This window comes from Lepisma saccharinum, chromosome 23 (assembly GCF_977018435.1).
Source record: "Lepisma saccharinum chromosome 23, izLepSacc3.1, whole genome shotgun sequence".
Taxonomy (NCBI): domain Eukaryota; kingdom Metazoa; phylum Arthropoda; class Insecta; order Zygentoma; family Lepismatidae; genus Lepisma; species Lepisma saccharinum.
The window spans coordinates 54832595-54852580 of record NC_139251.1 but is presented as its reverse complement, the minus strand read 5'-3'; the positions used below and the strand labels follow the sequence as shown (position 1 = coordinate 54852580).

Here is a 19986-nt window from a genome sequence, read left to right as displayed (position 1 = left end):
CTTTTGAAAGTTACTGTGAATTTTAATGTTAGGTATTGTATTCTGAAATGTTTCTCTAATATGCCAGTTTTCTGTGTTTCACTGCACTTTGATGTACAATGATTTCATAAACATAACTAGTAAACGTTTACTTGTATTTTGTCATCTACAAAACACAACTAGCGCACGATATGATCTCCCATTTTGTTCTAGGATAAAATCTATATTATAAAGAAGACTTCAATAAAACTTATATCAGAAAAGAGGTCACACTTTGGAAAAATGTTCTTCTGCAATTCATGCTCAATATTACCACCGTTGATATTGATAACCCTCATCAAGCGAACACCAATGTTACCAATTACCCTACGGGACAAGAGTTCCGTAGTTTCACTACAAGCTACGTTAACCTTTTCATGAAGCACTTGTGGATTCTCAGTTGCCCAAAAGCGAACATTTTGTTTGTTAACCATACCATCCAAATGAAAGTGTGCCAAAAACCAAACGTTATTAAGTGTTGCGTTGTTATCCACAGTCCAATGAACGAAGGCCATTCTCTGCTGTTTGTGTTCATTTGTGAGTTTCTTGCAGAACGATAATATTGTATGGATACATATGGAGATTATTTTTAAGAATCCGTTGAACAGAGCGTCTTGATATCCCTAGTTGTGTTTCTGCTCCTCTAACAGATTTGCTGGGACTTCTCTGCATAGCGATTCGAATAGCTTCAATATTCTGAAGCGAACGCACAGGTTTGGAACGATCACGCTTCGATTTCAATACTGGTCCTTCAATTCGAAACTTTTCATTCATGCAGTTCGTGTATCATTTTTCTACAGGTGTCCCACAGCGTATGGGAAATGTGCAGGAAAACGCCTCTGAGTCACAACAATGCTTCTTGTTTCAGTAAAAGATAGCACATTTGCTGATCTCTGTTGCTTTCTAAGTCTTTCTTTGTCCGCCATGTTGTCTACTCTAGCCTCCTAGCGGCAGCAACATGAATTACGCTTCTCATTTCATCACACAGCTTTTCCAATGACTTCTGCAACTACTGTTAATACACAGGATGTGATTCCTCATCTCAGATCCGAAAAATGGGGGATCACATCGTGCTCCACCTTGTAATCAGATATTACAGCGTGTTAATTTACGTTACAACCTACTTCTCTCAGTGTTACAACCAACCTCCAGAGGACAGGTTGTAACAATTGAATTGCAATGTTACTTTTGACCTTTAATTTCTCACAAACGGCTCAAGCTAGTTTGCAGTTTTTGCATGATTTAAAACTAGAAATACACTGCATTTTTTGTGATAACGCATAAATTCTGATTCGAAGGATAACTAAATGTTGCAGAAATTATTGGAAATAAGAAAACCTGAATATATTCAACAGAAAACAAATTAAAATTTATTGTTAATAAAAATTAGAACAAAACGAAAGTTACAGAAAACTACAAAAAAAAATATGAAATTTTAGAAATATTTTTTTTAATACTGTTAACTGGTAATGGCGGGGTACCAGTAGAGGGTGTTGTTACATCCCCGGGAATCAATTACAGCTTGTAACCGCCGTGGCATACTTCGAATGAGGTTGGCAATCACTTCTTGGTCCGATTCAGTGGCGCAACCACAGGGGGGCAGGGGGCATTGCCCCCGCCAACCTTGGTCGGAAATGAGATCTAGGGGGGCAAGGGGAGGCAAGCATTGACGGCTAAGTGTACCTGCAGGGGGGCAATTACCGCCCAGAACTTCAAATTTTATGCAAATGAAAATACTTTTCGTAAAATTTCCTTGCTCGCTTCGCTCCCAGAGCCTACTTCGCTTACTTTTATGAAGTTCAGAACCCTTGCTAGAGGACGGCGGGAGACGGCCCTGGGCGCCGAACGATCTAAATGAAAAAAGTTGTAAAATTGATTGATTGATTTGATTTTGTTTAAAGTCTACTTTATGCACAGAAAGGTGAGACCCTATAGCTTACAGTGGGTTCCAAACCACTATGTACCTCCACCGGGTATCGAACACGGAACCCCTTGGTCAAAAGGCGACGATGTTACGACTACACCATCGGAGAGGCACAAAAGTTGTAAATGATATGATGCCATGACGTTCCGTGAAAATATTTGCGCCCCATTCAATTAATATTGATTTCAGCCTGCAAAAAAATTGAATCAAAAAATGTTCTTGTTCGCTTCGCTCGCAATTTATATTTCTTCGTTGTAATGCACTGTAAATCACCAGACAGAGAAATAAGACTTGTCCTAATTGATTTAGTTTTCAATGCATGAACAATTGTTTGGTGGAAAGGGGGCGTTCACATTCCAGAGACAATTTATGTCATTTTTGCTGTTGGTTTATTGTGAGATACTTAACTGAGAGCGTAATTCATAAGTAATTGCAATTCAGATGTCAAATATTAAGGTGTCCTGTTTTTCTTGTCCAGCACTATATATACTGTCGGATTAAAAATTATAGATACTCAAGTTTGGACTCCAATTAAAAATTAACCAGTAGACCCACATAAAAACGAGTTACATCACAATTTAGCTGATTCAAGTCTGCGTTAAGCTATGCTAATAAAGTGTTTATTCTGGTATGCTTTCTATTTTTCATCGTCCTGAGAACAAATAAACTGTTTTTTTTTGTTGTTTTTTTTGTTTTTGTTTTTTTTTAAGTTTTGCAAATCGATCGCTTTCTTATAAATTCTATGAATAAAAAACTAGTTGTACGATTGTGATGAAATTTTAGTATGGTGCAGGTAGAAAGGTTTAAGCACAAATTATTAATTTTCATATTTTAAAAATTGGTCAAAAAAACCGTTCTTCCAAATTTGTGAATCAACATTTTCTTAGTAGTGGATAGTCCTACAAATACAATGTTGTTCTTGTTTTGAAGTTCTTTGCATCTGTTTTTAAAATCCATTATCATTTTCAATACACATTGCGAAACCGATTTTATACAGATTTTTATTCAGCGGAGTAAAGATGTACGTGGAATGTGGCGACACCACACACAGCAATGTCTGTTGAACCGTTGAAACTGCCGTCTGTCACTGGGAACCAGTGCATGAGGTTCATTCTCATCAGGGGCGGCGCCAGGGGAAGCTTGCGCACCGCTTAGTTCTCTTCCTCACCCCCTTCAGCACCCCCTTTTCAAAACCAATTTTCAACCGAGAATACTGTTAACTCTTCACAGAGGAAAAAATTTGAAGTATCCAAAGACAGTTTCTGGCAACCAAATAGCCTACATGCTTAAACAAACGACAACTGATTATTCACTAGTACTAAACGCTATTTAGTAATCGAGCACATGTGTTTGTAGTTACCAAAGAATTTGTTCAAAATTATCAACTTTAAAATATGGTTTACAGTTTTGTAAATTCAACCAAATTAGTTTTTTCGGTGTTGCAGTGTCATTTACGTTATGACATACGATTGATTGATCTGTAGTTGATCTGTTACGTTTAAATCCACATTGATAATTATAATTACCTATAACTTCATTAGCATGTGAGGTTAGTCTTGCTAAAATAATGTAAGATAATATTTTATAGGGTTGTTGAGAGTAGAGAAATTCCACTGTAATTATTGCAGTTCATTTTATCAGCTATTTTAAACACAGGAACAATTATGGATTCTTTCCACAGTTGAGGGATTTCTTCTTTATTCCATATTAAACAAATTAATTTATGAATTTGACATATTAACGAATTCCCACCATATTTAATTAAGTCAGCTGGTATTAAATCAATGGCAGGTGCTTTGTTATTCTTTAGCCTTTTAATAGCATCTTTAACTTCAGTCACGTTAGGTTTTAAAACTAAAGGTTCTGCTGTGTGTACTTCGTTTACTTATGATTTATTTCCTACATGAACATTTAAAAGGTCATTAAAGTGGTTCTTCCATCTATTTAAAATATCGCTTGGATCGGCCAAAAAATCACCTTTTTTATCTTTTATCAAGTTTACTTTAGGTTGCCACCCCTTTCTAAATTCATTTACACCTTTATATAAATCTCTGACATTTTTATTTTTGCTGTTTGTTTCAATTTCGTTAATTTTGCTTTTCAAGTAACCTCTTTTTTTTTTACTTCTAAACGTGCAGTTATTTTCTCGTTTTATTATAATTGCTTAAATCTGTATCATCAGAGTTATTTAACCACCTGAGTCTAGCCTGATTTCTTATTTCTATTAGGTCATGACATTCATTATCAAACCATGGCTTACTTTTTCTCGGTTTATGGTATCCAATACTTTCATTAGCTGCTGATTCTATTGCATTACGTATCTGCTCCCAATTCTTATTTACATCTGTAGTTTTTCTATTTTCATCATCATTTAAATACTGCAAACTATCAAATCTCTTTGACAGTTTAAATTGGTAATCTTTCTTAATTCTTTCACCACCAAATTTTCTTGTATTAAATTTTATAGCTTTTAGATTTTGTTGCTTATGATTTATCACTGAGAATTATTCTATTAATTTAGCAATTACTAAATAATGGTCACTGGCACAGTCAGAACCTCTATGTGAACGAACGTCAATTATACTAGTATGCCTTCTTTTATCAAAGAGAATATGATCAAACTAATGGTGAATTCTACAATATGGAGAAGACCAGGTATATTTATGGATATCTTTATATTTAAAAGTGGTACTTTTCACAATTAAATTATTTGAGGTTGCAAAAGCAATTAATCTGATAGCATTATCATTACTTAATTCATGAATACTTTCCTTATCAATGGTAGGTTTAAATGCTTTTTCTTTACCAATCTGTGCATTACAGTCACCTAACAGAATTTGCATATAATACTGGGAAAATGTATCAAATACCTGTTATAACTGCATAAAATTCATCTTTAATAATATCATCTTTATCTTCCGTTGGTGCATGAATGTTTATTAAATAATTTTGCAACACCTACCTTGTAAAACTGCATATGCAATCCTATCATTAATAAATTCTACTGTTTTAAGGGCCGAGATAATTATATTATTTATGAAGAAGCCTGTTCCAAAATTATAACTTTCAGTACTACCATAGAAAAAAGTATAATTTTTAGTTTTACAATTCCCTTCTCCTGGCCACCTAACTTCATTGACAGCTACTATATCTAATTTATACTTAACTATCTCATTAACTGTACACTGAAATGCCTCAGGCCCGAAGAGGCTCAAAACATTCCAAGTGCCTAATTTAATATCCTTATTCCTAATGCACATCTTATTCTTAGTCCAGAGATCTCCCAAAGTAGTCCCCACCCGTAGATCCGAACGGGGGACTATTTTACCTCCGGAATATTTTACCTTGGGAACATCCCTGGCCTCATATTGCTGATTCTTGGCATATATTGTTTTAAAAGTGCAGAGTTTTCAGCTCTATGCCTAAATCCCAATATGAATGGATGACCGCACCTGTTGCTGGTCAGTGGATACCTCGGATCTAGCCGAAAGAACCACATAGTAGTCCACCAACCATACCCCACCTCTGTCAATTGTGGGATGCTCATAGAGCCATGACAGGACAGCTCTGTAAATCCCAATAATGAAAAATGTTGACGATTTCACTCAATCAATCAGTTAATCAATTAAGGCTTGGTGTGACAAGTTTCTAGCCACTTGGAGTGTTAACCGACAGTCAGGTTTCTGGCAGAAAACGCACATCTGATGAAACGGTAGAGTCAGGGAGGCCTTCAAGATTTCCCCTCTGAATTTCTTCTTGTGGGGTTATGTAAAAGACACGATATACACTTCCCTTGTACGTGACCTTCGTAATTTCTGTAGGAGAATTGGAAATGCCATCTACTTCATCACCCCTGACATGCTTCAGAGCACATATGTCGAGATCGAGTATCGGCTAGACATTTTGAGGGTTAGGAAGTAGAAGTGCACTAAATTTTAAGGAAAAAAAAAAAAAACTTTTTGAGTTGCTTTACATAATGCCACAAAGAGCAAGGCTCTACGTCGAATACTTTCCTCACAGTTATAATTTGAAATCAGGAAGATTTCATGTGGATACCCTATAAGTTATCACAGGGTCCACACATGGAGCATACATCGAATATACTTAAGATCTATGTGAAATGGCAAACATTACACTTTCAAATGGTGGTAATATCACGTATTTCTGTTTACTACTGGTGAAAAGTATGCCTTACAAAATCGACCAATATTTTTTTAACACCGTGTACGCGCTCGACAAGTCTTGTTAGCATTTTTACTGTGGCACTGTATTCCATTGTGTTGTTACTCTATAGAGGGAATATTTTCTGTGCATCATTGTCAAAAAATATTTCATTTACTATGACTGCACTGAAATAAGAAAGATTACAAGATTACGGCATGTTAAATCTCTTTTGACTCATATGCAATGTGAAGACACGTTAAAGAAGATTAGATGTGCAAAATTTCCTGCTCATAACTTGGAAACCAGTTAAAAGGTCAGAGAAGAATTATATTTGACATGAAGTTCAAGTTGATTTGTATATATTCAATTATTTTCATAAATTCATGTGTCAAGTTGCATTAAATTTGATTGGCAGGATTGACAGGACAAAGAATTTCTTACAAATGCTGGAATCGTCTGACTTCCTTCTAAGTGCTATAAAAGAAAATCTTTCAAGCTGAAACCATATGTTTGACGATTTCTTAGCAAACACCGAAACACCGAAACACCTCGCCTTTGTGCCTTTTCCACCAGGATTGAGAATAGGAAGTAAGTTTTGTTTGTTTCTTGCTTGTTGTACGTTGGTTATAGTGATTTTAAATATTGTTCAATAATGCACTTAAGAAAATGTATCAGTCAGAGTTGCAATGCAATATATTAATCAAGAAGCTAACTCATGTTTCGTTAACAATGACATTTTTCCTCGGTTTAACTTCACAGATTTTTAACAGGATTGTGGTCACATGACTCGAATTTTGATCGCTTAGACGCCATATTGGTTCCAAAATGGCGGATTTCAAATTTTTAAATCGTTTGTTTCTCGGCTATTTCTCAACCGATATCAATATTTATTTTTTGTTTGAATGCTTTGAACACGTTTAATTGTTTTTCTTATAAGTTTTTTCCTTTAAAATCAACAGTACTGTTAGAATTTTGTAAAATGAAAGTTATGTATAAAAATGACAAGGACATAGCTAATTTATGCTCTATATGTGAATTTCACCTATTTTGGAAGGTTATGTGGCATCTTTGATCAGGTAAATCATTTTTATCCGACTTTAAGCCGGAGGGAAACCGTTTATGGTACAGGGTGGTTCGACAGTAGTGCGTTCGGATTCCGGATCTGGCCCGTTTCTGTGGTACTATGCTTTCAGCGCCGTGCTATGAAGGCACATTTAGGGGATGTTGGGTTAGGCCTCCACAAATTCTCCATCTCGGCTACTTTGATGGTGATGTGATCAGCACCTCACTTTACCCCTAGGACTGTCCCGAGGTACCCTTTGATTTTAGGCTGGGTGCGCCCCTGAGCCACTTTATGGAGGGACGAAGACTAAAGAACACTAATATTAGATCACCCACCCCTGGAATCGAATCTGGGTCTCCCGCGTGGCAGTCAGACGCTCTACTGACTAGACCAACGCGTGAGCACAAATTAAAATATAGGACACCACTGTATACCAGGGCTACACAAACGTCGGCTCGCGGGTCATGTAAAGCTCACTGTTGCATCTTAGTACTTTTTTTTTGTTTTTATTCATAAGTTTAGGTACATATGATGTAACATAGTCCGCAGCTAATTGTTCAAGTAGCTACTGATCATCAATGAAAAAGGGTTTGCTCGCCCCTACTAAAAAGTCCAACAGAATATGGGCAATTCATTCATGTGCTCAGAGACCTCACATGTTCTCTTCGAGATGGAAACTGCATGAGCAGTCTTTAAGTGCATGTTTTTTGGATAATTAACTTGTGGTATCGCATCCTCACATGAGCTAAACGGAACATGAGATAGCTCCATGACTTATGAACAGTTGTATAACTGTAACATTTGTTCAGCTAGAACATTGATCTCAAGATATAATAATTAATTTATTAATAATTGAAGTTGAAATATAAATATAAAATATCCAAAGAAAATACTTGTTATTCTAAATATCGTTCAATTACGTTCCAAATAAAAATATGTAAGTCATCAAGTTTCAAGGACATGTAATTTAGAGTATTCATGACTAATTGAATTATTATTTATTAATTCAATTATTGTGAGAAATGCAGAATTTCTGGGTACATATTGAGAGAGTATATGTATTAAATATAAATTTACGTGTATTAATTAAAATGCGCACGGTTTGTGTTTAATTATAATTGATCAGGAATAACGTAAAGACCAATCGAATTTTCGTGATGGTCCTCTAGTGTTCTCACTAGTCAAGTATATCGAATATAATACCTGCTGTAATGTACATATTTTTTCCTTGGCTCACGAGGTATCCTGTGTGATAAAAATAACTGTAAATTTACAACGACATCTTTGATATGTTGTGTTTTCTGAACACAATCTGGATGTTGGATTAAGATATCATTTGGGTGCAGAGTTTCAAATTTGATGCTCTGTTCGACTCCTAATTTCTTACATGATCTGAGTTCATACCGGCTTGAGTCAGGTTGGTTTGAGATTAGAGTAAATCTATGCATTCCGTCATGGCATAATAATTTGGGATTTCATTCCTGCATGTAAGAAACATGTTGTAATTATATTTTCTTGTCCTATTTTAGGTTATAACGTCTTAACAAGACGATGAAACTCCTTTCGGTTGTTCTATTGGTATCGTGCCTCATTTCAGTGTTGGGACTGAATACAGAAACCTTGGCATCACGTAAGTTCAATTTTTTTTCCTAACTGACGCCAACATGAGGCTTCCCTCTCTCCCTTTCTCTTTCTTACACTTCACAGGGTCAAACCATTCAAAAATTAAATTATTACCAAAACGATCGGATAATGTACTCTACCTTTTAACATCGTTTTGCCAAAATTATAACGTGGAAAAAATACTCAGTGTCTCTTATTAGACATGCCAACTACATAGATACATACATATACAGGGTGATTCAGTAAAAGTGTGCAAAAACACAACAGGAAATTGGTGATGCACTGTATCACTGAGCAATTTGAGGTAAGAAAATTAGCGTAGCAAGAAATGGATTGAAACATGTCGAGCTGTAATATGTACCATAGTCCATAGCAGTGACAAATAAATGGTATGCATTGACACCGATAACCTGCAGTGAGCAACGACATTAATTGATATTGATTTACCCGTGTGAGTTACATGCTTCATGTTGGGAAACTAGTGTCATAGCTAGAGCCCGGAAGTTCAGGCATTTATTTTCGTTAAAATAGGCAGGCAAAAAGGCATTTATAATGTGGAAAATAGGCACTAAAAATGAAAAAAGGCAAAATAAACAAAAAAAAGCACATTTGGAAGTCGCTTACTTTTATCTATAATTTCTGGCAAAATGTTAAAATCTACATTGGGAAGAGCATTTCAATTTCACCAAATTCACGCACGTAACCATGTAACTTACCACTTAATGGCACACTAAATTTCTGCATGATGACAAATACACGATCGTTTCCCTCCAAAGTGCAGAACTAAACTAAAGATAGAGAACTTGATTTTGGAATGCATGCAAAGGGCCTTGGGCATTAGTGCTGTTTCTTGTCAATAACGTCCTGACACCGGCGCTGGACGTGATGACGTAATTGTGCAGATGTTCTGCAACAGGTTTTCAGCAGTCAATCATGCACAAGGAAATGTTAACCGAAAGCCAATATCCTAACTCAGCATGAAATACTTTTCTCTCACACTTTTCTCCTTCAGCAATGTTGAAACATGCGTGAGTTCAATATTACTTAAATAAAGCGAAAATTATTCACATAATAAACGGAAGAAAAATAAATACCAAGAACGTTTTTTGGGAGAAAAATAATTTATATACACACTTTTTTTTAAAAAAAAAAAATGGTCCAATTTCATTGAAAAAGGCAAAAAAAGGCATTATAATTAAAAATAGGCAGTGGGGTCCCAAATAGGCAAAATGAAAAGGCTTCTAAAACATTCGAAACAACATAACAAACGTATATCCGGAAAAATTTTATCAATATATCCAGTAGATAAAAAGAGGCATTTTGCCAAACTTCCGGCCTCTAGTCATAGCATTGACAAGTAGGTTTCAACAAAATACAATCAGGTGCTTCAAAAAATATCCTGACGCGCTCTTAAAATGTAACTGGCGGGTTACGAATCACATCACAATCCTGGCAACTGCTTCCATGTTCGTGTCCATTGGGATCTCATAAACAAGTGATTTGACATATCCCAGACAAAAAATCATGTAGATTCAGGTCGGGTGATCTTGCAGGCCAGGTAGGGCGATCCAATCCAGTTAACATCCAGATGGTTGCGGACATGCACACTCAAGTGAGGTGGTGATCCGTATCTCAATGCGCCGGCTTCTCTGACCCTAGGTCTCTATCTCAAATTGTTCAGTAGTGCATCACCTATTTCCTGTTTCCTTTTTGCACGCTTTTACCAAATTTCCATGTACATCTCCCTCTATGCCGGGGTTTCTACCTTAAACAGTGATCGTGAAAGCGCTCTACTTCAGTGGTCAGCGTTGAAAGAGTCCCGAAGTAACAGGGTAGTCAAAGTTAGTTACTACGTTCTCCTGTCATATTGGGGATCACGTTGACCAAAAGGGAGGCTAAAAATTCGGCCAGGGGTCATAGTGATTCGTCCTTAATCTGAAGATACAGAAAAAGGACGACCATTAGATGGAAGGTTTGATAATTCTTTTGAAAACTTCAAAGAAAGTTATTCAGTATAAAACCCAAAGAAGCCATCAAGTGAGGGGAGAACAGAACTCATTACCTGCCATCAGACCCTCTCTTGTTAGACTTCGGAGAAAATTTTACCTCCGAGCAGTGCTGTAGTCGCAAAATGTTCATAAGATATATGCTAAGTTTCATGGAAAGATAAGTGGAGACCATATTTCCACCAAATTTTTATTATGTTTCCACTAAATGTATGGATATATGGGTTCAACTTCTACAAAAACATGGTAGAATACTGTTGATGATACTATATCCATAATTGGCAAAAAAAGAGGTATATGACTATAGAGAAACCTGTTCTTTTACTAAATTTTCTTCTAGATATTGCTTGTGTGAATTATCAGTTTGTATACTTTTTATAACTTTAAGAATACTGCTAATTACAGGTAATATTAGAAAATTGGAAAAATATGTACATAAACAACAGAAAAGCAATACTTCTATCCTCTTTTGTTCTCTCCGTGTATGAAACTGAAATAGAACAGGCATCAAATGTCGCGTCTGACGATTATAGTCCACCGCCAGTTGTTGTGACTAAAAGATATAAGAAAGTTGTCGTCATTTTCAGATGGAAGTTACTCGTTAAGTGCTTCGAAATCTCAAGTCATGATAAGTCAAACTTCTAAATTGTTTTTTTTACAACAAAAGGCAGACCTGAATAAGCTTACTACAGTTACGGCCAAATTACATAAATAAATATAAACAAACCAAAACTAAATGGCATGTGCATTGTAGCAATAGCTATATTCAAATGAGTACGCTTAACCACGTATACTGCAGTACACCCTCGACTACAACCCTGTTTTCGACCCTCCATCGGGCATATTTGGAAACCAACCTTGCAATCGGTTGAGTGGATAGAGCTGTAGAAAATCCAACCTCCGTCCCCACCGGCAGTACAGCCGACTACTTGCGTAGCAAAAAGTGGCGCCCAACGTGGGGCCATTAGCGACAACGCCAAAGCGAACCGCTCAGTGAAGTACTATGGCTTAAGGCAGGATCAGAACTATAATATTCAAGAGCCAGTTTTAGACCTTTGTTCACATAATAACGCTCATTTAGAGTGGGCTCTGTTGGAGGCTCATGCAGCAACCTAATTTGTTATCAATTGTGTCTTTTGATACGTTGCTCTATTTGAGTTACAGCACTGGAGTAATGAGAATTCTGAAAGTAAATGTATTAAATTTTGGCACATTCAAAGTCCTAGTAACTGCGTTAGTGGTCAGCAACGTGTTTATCATGTTTAATGTATGATCTGCATTTGTCATATTTATAACTAGGTCAGAGCCAATACAAATGCCGATATAACGAGATCAAAATATATTTACCATACCGACCGATACTTTTAAGGCATTTTGGTATTTCACCGGATCCGAAAAAAATGCTGTGCAACACTTTCGGGGAGTTTATTTATACTGGAAATGTCCCAAAATTCAAAGTTTCTTCTTATTTAGCATCATTTTCCTCCGAAAAAAATGAATTTGTGATAATGTAACGTGTAATTTAATATTCTTAGGTGATTCTTGAATATATTAAAGTAAAATATCTTGATATATTGATGCATTTAGTTAGAGTGGAATATTTACACAGTATTAGTCAACAATTGAACAACACTTCATTTTTACACTTTTCAAGTATCATTATCGGTATCGGTGGGAATCGGAGTGTGTACATCGGTATCTGTTCAAAGTGATATCGGCTCAGCCCTAGTTTTTTTATTGTGTTTGTAAGGTATGTGATCCTGCCTTCCGTTAAAGCAGATAAGAGTTAACTGTGCCACGCTACCAGTCAATTCTTTCAGATTGTATCTACTGGTAGTAAGATGATTAATGTTTTTTAGAAGTGTGTTATTATCGAAATTTGATGATTGTAAAATAATATAGGTATAGAGGTGTGGTGATTTGATCGTTACAGATAATGGAAGCAGAGCAATTGAATATGAACCAGGGTATCATGCGGGACGCTACATTTACCATTCAAAAGGCAGAGTGTGGGACGAAGCAGTGGTTATTTGTGCCCTGCAAGGAGCACACTTAGCTGTCATCAATTCAGCTGAAGAAGAGGCCGCTGTTTCGAACATTCTTTCGAGTATCGGCGTGGCAAGCTATGTGTACATTGGATTTCACGACAGGAACACAGAGGGACTCTTCGAGACGGTTCTAGGTGAGTGCTTTTCTCATAGATCAGTAAACGACTGATCCATTTGAGTAGAGTAAGGCGAAAATTGCTTATTATAACACAGAATAAATTTTATAAAATGTATTATACAGGGTGTTCAAAAAGTTACGCAATCTTATGGGAAAACATTTCTTATTACATTTTGTACATTAAGTGCTGAAAGTGACTGCCGTTTTGTTCTTCACATAAGTGGACACGACGAACCATGTTGTTGAAAAGGCAGATGTTACTAACACAGCTACGAATATTGTCTTCCAATTACGGAATACTGTGCGGATGAGTAATGTAGACGGAGTCCTTAATATAACCCCACAAGAAGAAGTCTGGAGGCGATAAATCTGGAAATCGCGGTGGCCATAACCCCACTGAGATCATTCGTTCTGGAAAACACTCTTCCAAGTAACGCATTGTGTTCCCAGCTGTGTGGGCTGTGGTATTGTCCTGTTGAAACCATTTGCGTTCCAACTTCTCAGCTGACAACGTTTTAACAAATTCTCTAACTATTGTCACATACCGTTCAGAGGCCACTGTCTGTTCAAAGAATATAATGAACACACGACTACGTGATATGGCACACCAAACCCCAATTTTCTGTGAATGCAGAGGCAACTCCTTAATCACATGTGGGTTGTCACTGGCCCATACCCGAAAATTTTGGGAATTAATGTATCCATCCAGATGGAACCATGCCTCATCAGTCCAGTATCAATCATCGAGTTCCTTCCCTTCTGGCGTTACAGATTCCATGAACCAACGACAATAGTCTTTTCAGGTATGCAGGTCTTCAGGCATCAGTTGCTGGACCGCTCTAACTTTATAGGGGTATAATTTCAAACACTTGCTAAACGCCGTTTGTGCACTGCCAATAGAGAGCCCGGAATGGCTTGAAAGGCGTCACACTGATTTTTTTGGACTCGCAACATATGCAGCTCGCACATCGGTCAATTTTTCTTCTGTTAAAAAACTTGAATGACAGCTTCTCGGTGCTTCCCTTCACCTGGAACTTGTCGTACAGCCGCTTGATGGAGGATTTGTTTGAAGTATCTATTCCGTACTTCTCTGCGTATGCCCTCTGGGTCAAAGCATAAGTGCTGGTGCGGATGTACTTTGTCAAAATGAATATACGCTGTTGCAACGTATAGCCTATGGCTGCTCAGTTATTCAGCACCTATAACGAAACAAGAACAATTCATGAGATTTTCCATAAGGTTGCGTCAATTTTTGAACACGCCGTATTTTATTGGATGGCAGTCAAGCCAGATAAGCCATGGAATAAGATGAGGACTGGTGAAAATTAGGATTTGACCTATCTCAATTTGTTAAATAATTTGGTACGACATAGCGGTGTATCGTAACTTACGTTGTTGTGCCAAACAAAGTAAATCCAAAACTGTATCTCAAGTTGGCGTATCTCGTGTTTATAGCAGCAAAATGAAACAATAGAATATTCGCAGAAAAAGAGAAAAAGAAAGTAATGCAGAAATATATATTTCAATGTTTACAAAGTCTGACAAGTCTTACTGCGAAGTCACAATGTAACAATAGCAGCACAGTCTGACAAAGCATAATGGAAGCAAAAGGTAAAATGAACTATAAATAATTTGGTACGACATAGCGGTGTATCGTAACTTACGTTGTTGTGCCAAACAAAGTAAATCCAAAACTGTATCTCAAGTTGGCGTATCTCGTGTTTATAGCAGCAAAATGAAACAATAGAATATTCGCAGAAAAAGAGAAAAAGAAAGTAATGCAGAAATATATATTTCAATGTTTACAAAGTCTGACAAGTCTTACTGCGAAGTCACAATGTAACAATAGCAGCACAGTCTGACAAAGCATAATGGAAGCAAAAGGTAAAATGAACTTTAACACCTTTTGTTGAAGGAATGGCAGATGGAAGAAGCTGCAAAGTTATTCTTGGAAAGCAATGTTTCAATTCGACAAGCAGCAAAATGGCACAATATTTGTCATGTGGCATTGACCCGTTTTGTTAAGAAGAGAGAAGAAAACGGAAATCCTGTAATGGGTTATAAACCACACAATATAGTGATCTCTGCCTACATGGAGACCCAGTTAACTGAGTATATAAAGACATGTGCAAATATATTTTATGGACTCACCCCAAAAGAAGTCAGCCTACCCATATGCAAACCAAAATCCGTGTAAGTTTCCAGAGTCCTGGGCAGATCGTCAAATGGCTGGTGCAGACTGGTTTACCGCATTTATAAAGAGAAATCCTACTTTAGCAATAAGGACCCCAGAGTCAACATCCTTAGCGAGTGCTATGAACTTTAATAAAGAGAATGTTAATTTTTGTTTTTTGAAAACCTATCGAAGGTTTTGGAGCAATATCAATTCGAACCTCAAGACATCTACAATGTCGATGAAACAGGCATATCAACAGCCCCTAAGCCAGACAAGATAGTCGCACCAAAGGGAAGCAAGCAAGTTGGAGGAATTAATTCTCATGAGAGGGGCACCTTGGTAACGATGTGCTTAGCCGTTAGTGCCATAGGCAACAGCATTCCACCCATGTTCATTTTTCCACGGAAGAACTTTCGGGATCATTTTCTCCAAAATGGTCCAATAGGGAGCACAGGAGCAGCAAATGGTTCGGGGTGAATGCAAGCACCAGAGTTTTTACAATTCTTGAACATTTTAGGAAATATGCCAAGCCGAGTGTTGAGAGAAAGGTTTTGGTTATCCTGGACAACCATGACTCGCATGTTCAACTTCCAGTCATAGACTTTTGCCGACAGAATGGAATTGTTCTCCCTTCTTTCCCTCCTCACACATCGAACAAGCTCCGACCACTGGACAGAAGTGTTTATGGTCCGTTTTAAAAGTTTTCCAACACCTTTGCTGACGGCTGGAGAAAAAACATCCTGGTACTCGCATGACAATATACAACTTGCCAGGAATTGTTCGGGAATGTCTGCCATTAGTGATTACACCATCCAATGTTCAAGCAGGCACAGGAATATTCTCCTTCAGCCGATGCATATTTCAAGAGCACGAATTTGCCCCTTCTAGCGTCACTGATAGGCCTGATTCTGCGGCACGAACAGAAACCCCCGACGAGGCACCTACTAATGATGACAATGAAGTTAATGAAACAGAACAATCAAGTAAATTGGAAGAAACTAGTTGTACCCAGAACAAAGAGCGATGCAACCCTAGCAATGAACCTCTTCCATCCACCTCAACAGCTGTTTCTCCGACTGACATTCGACCTCTGACTCATACAGAACCTAAAGAATCAGCACGTCGAAGGAAAAGAGAGAAAAGTGCTATATGGCACAGCAAAGATCGAGACAAGAAAACAGCAAAGGGAAAAAGATTCTGTTCGACAGAAGTGACAGTCGTCAATCAAGAAAGAAGAGAACTGCAAGCAGAAGCGCAAGAAGGTGTCAGGAGAGCAGCTCTGAAGGCGACGAATGTTTTTGTTTAGTTTGCCTTGAAGTGGTCGAATAGTGCATCTGGTGAGCAATGGGTGCAGTGCTTAACTTGTGACAACTGGTCACATGAGAAATGCACCAAAGGAGACAGCTTTTACATTTGTCATAACTGTCAGTCAGAATGATCAGATATATCTTTGTTAGAAACAGTGTTTGGGATCTGGTATGGTTCGATTAGCTTACTTATTAACGAATGCACAGTTAGTTAATTCTTAATCATTGTGTAAGGGTAAATGTTATTTCCAGCAAAAAAATAAATTGTATTTCTGGTAAATGTTAGTATGTTACATTTGCCCCTGTAGTGTGTTACATTTGCCCCCGAGCAAGGGTCAATTGTAACATTTGTCACACATTTTTAAAACATTAATTATGATTAGCATATTATATATGGCGGGATCGTGACTGCATAATATCAAGAACAACATATTGTAGTGTTTTCATGCCGATTTTCATGCTGCAAAGATAAATAGTTTAATACAAAATGCATCATTTGTCAAAATTGTTACAATTGACCCCGCTCTCCCTACTCTGGGAAGATGGCTCAAGAAATATTGTATCCGAGTAGGATACTCGGAAAGAAAAGAAACATCGAAGCCGGGAAATCTGTAAAATTTTACTGGCCTCCAGAAAGGAAGTGGTACATACTACAAAGGGGCTCTTATGGAAATAATTAATGAAGGATCTGCTGTATCATCTGATAAAGATATGTCTTCGTCTCAGCTGCTATACAAATGGAAGGTAAATCATCTCCTACTCAAGAACAGGACGAGAGTAACTTTGATATCGACAGTTAATTATCTGAAGAAGATGTCAGCGATCCGAATGATCCTTATTATGTGACAAGAAAATCGCAACATTGTGAAGCAAGAGGATACAAGTATGTAGTCTTCTCCTCGTGCTGCAGGTGTCACATTCTGCTTTGCTGGGATCATTTCGTTCAAGATAGTGGCTGTACATTTTACAAGAAAAGTATACTTATTGACAATTCAAAATATAAGATAAACAAAGTGCAGAAGGACAATTCTTTAATACCTGGTTGCATTGCCAGCACAACAGACCACATTGCAACAAATCCTGCAAATTGTGATGTCGACGATGCACCAAAAGTGTGGCCGCGGTGGCTCAGTCGGTAACGCATCTGACTACCATGCTAAAGGTCCCGGGTTCGATCCCCGGCTGGTTCAAATCCGGGAACTTTTCTAACGGTGAAAGCGGCCCCGGCGCCCACCCAGCGTCGAATAACATGGGTACCTGGGGGAAACCCTGGGGGGGTAAAGGCGGTCAGGGGCGTGATGCTGATCACATCACCCCCACTAACGACCGGATCAAGAAAGTGTGGGGCGTTACCCCCACACCCCCTATACGCCTTCATGGCGTGGTGCTATGCACAGGGGAACACTTTACTTTTACGATGCACCAAAAGAAGACACCACTACGGCTTCTCGAAAGTGAGAAAAAAAACTTGAGTAAGAAGTTACGTAATGAAGGCTATGAATACATCAGTTCAGCTACAGTTGTGTTGGCCAAAACAGAATAGGATTGTAATGGCTGTATTGATGTGTCTAATATTAACAGAGAAGAATATAAAATAAATTGTGCTGAGATTTGTTAGCTCCATGTTGCTGTTTCTTGATAGGGGCATTTGGGAACCGTGTGTTGCTGCAGCCCTAAACCGTCGGGTTTAAGAAGGAAGGGTAGAGAGTTAGTTAGTTAGTTAGCTGAGACTTTTTTTAAGCCACATCATGTGCAAAACGATTGGGAGACTGCCCACAGTGTCATCTCTAGATCGCTAAGGCAAGTTTGAGAAATCTTTGTTCCCTCTCAGCTTGCACCAATGATCCAACTGACACGAAGAAACCATCCTTACATCGTGCACACAATGCAGATGAAACATTTTCTAGAAGATAAAGAAAATAAGCCTAAAAGAAATAGACAGTTTAAACGATTAATACATTGAAATTTGTTTGTTACATCAGAAAGCATTTAGTACTGTTGCATAGAGAAAGTCTTCAAGTTTACGACCTCCGTTTTTCGTTTGTCCTCGTGAAGTCAGCATCACGTGAGCACCTTTGACGTAAGTCGAGCAGTATGGCATGTGGAGAAGCCTTCCTGCGTAATTGAATTTGCAAAAACCAATTCTGTTACTATTGTGCAGCTTAGAACACGATATGGTAAACTACCACCCACAAAGGCAGTCAATCTACGATTGGAGCAAGACATTTGAGGAAACTGGTTGTCTATGCAAGGAGAAAAGTAGTGTTTAGAAGAACTGAACTTTAGCATTGCTATCTGTCGTGTTACAAAAGCCTCACACATAGCACACTTGTAACTTACCAATGTAAACTTCAGGACTTACCCTTCAAACCATGTACGTATTTCAGTCCTATTACTTCTTTCTGCAAAACTTTGAAAGTGTCTATTTCTTTTAGGCTAACCCTGTATTTTGAATTTACTACAGGCAAAATAAATGTACCCACAATTAATTCCACAAAATCCATTACCAAACATTTCAGTTAAAAATAATATTGTACTTTTGCATTGACCATATTTAAAATTAATGGCTTAGTTGCTAAAAATACCATGTTAGTAAGTTAGAGTAGCAAGTGCATTGTAACTTCACGGAACAACGGAGTTATTTAATTCACTTATGAACTTCAGCTCTTGTCCAGTCTTACGGCGGACGCTCTACATGCTGGCAGGGGGAAATGGGGAGCGGGGAAGCGACCAATCCAGCGCTATAGAAACGCAGTAGCCTGTAGAACTAGGTGTGCGTAGCAATTCCTCCCGCCACGTCGTATTTCTCGACGCTACCGCTGTTGTCTGGTTGGTCTGCTGCGTATTCCCCACTTCCCTTGCCAGCATGTGTGCCGCCCGTCGTAAGAGTAGACAAGAGCTGTAGCCTTTCTCGAAAAACCAGAACGAATCATTAATTGATACTTTCGTGTTCATGTAACCAGAGAACCAGAGTACTGAAAGTTAGGTGGCAGGGTAAAAAGAAGGAGCCGTTGGAAATTCACCTCGCCCAGGTGAAAATTTTATCTTGAGAAGCCCCAAGGAAGGCCTATGTAAATATGTAAATTACTGGTTACATTACATGAATATTTGCTTATGGGAAATGTGTTTGTTGCAGGAGACGATCTATATGGCATTTACAATTCTTGGAAAGCTGGTGAGCCCAACAGTAGTGGTGGCAATGAAGACTGCGGGACCATCAACAGTGAAGGAAAACTGAACGACTATGATTGCAAATACGCAAAAGGGTTTCTGTGCGAAAAGTATGAATTCGAAAGCGAATAAATTTTATGGAAATTCTTAAAATAGATAAAATAAATTTAAATTAAACAATATTTTTAAAACGTGTTGTTTACATCTTTTTCTACCTCATTTTAGCATTAAAATATGTTGCAACATTTAAAATGAAGTGGTGAAGGTTCAAATATTTATTTCACATAAAACCGAATAATATTGTTGACATTAACACGCTAATAGCATGTGCTACAAATCAATATAATTATTATACAGATGGCTATTCG

The 19986-nt window shown here is 37.7% G+C and overlaps 1 protein-coding gene across 1 annotated transcript; it reads left to right on the top strand.

Moving 5' to 3' along the window:
- The first annotated feature begins 6665 nt into the window (after window positions 1–6665).
- Window positions 6666–19750, top strand: LOC146005513 (hemolymph lipopolysaccharide-binding protein-like). The gene is made up of 4 exons (XM_083144757.1): window positions 6666–6694; window positions 8699–8799; window positions 12732–12980; window positions 19584–19750. Exons 2-4 carry the CDS (start codon window positions 8721–8723, stop codon window positions 19748–19750), a joined length of 495 nt encoding a protein of 164 aa, XP_083000883.1. The 5' UTR covers window positions 6666–6694; window positions 8699–8720.
- Window positions 19751–19986: the final 236 nt, after the last annotated feature.

Coding starts and splice junctions, on each gene's coding strand:
- LOC146005513 (XM_083144757.1), top strand. CDS start 8,721: ATGAAACTCCTTTCGGTTGTTCTATTGGTATCGTGCCTCATTTCAGTG. Junction 8,800..12,731: donor TACAGAAACCTTGGCATCAC/GTAAGTTCAATT, acceptor TGATCGTTACAG/ATAATGGAAGCAGAGCAATT. Junction 12,981..19,583: donor ACTCTTCGAGACGGTTCTAG/GTGAGTGCTTTT, acceptor TGTTTGTTGCAG/GAGACGATCTATATGGCATT.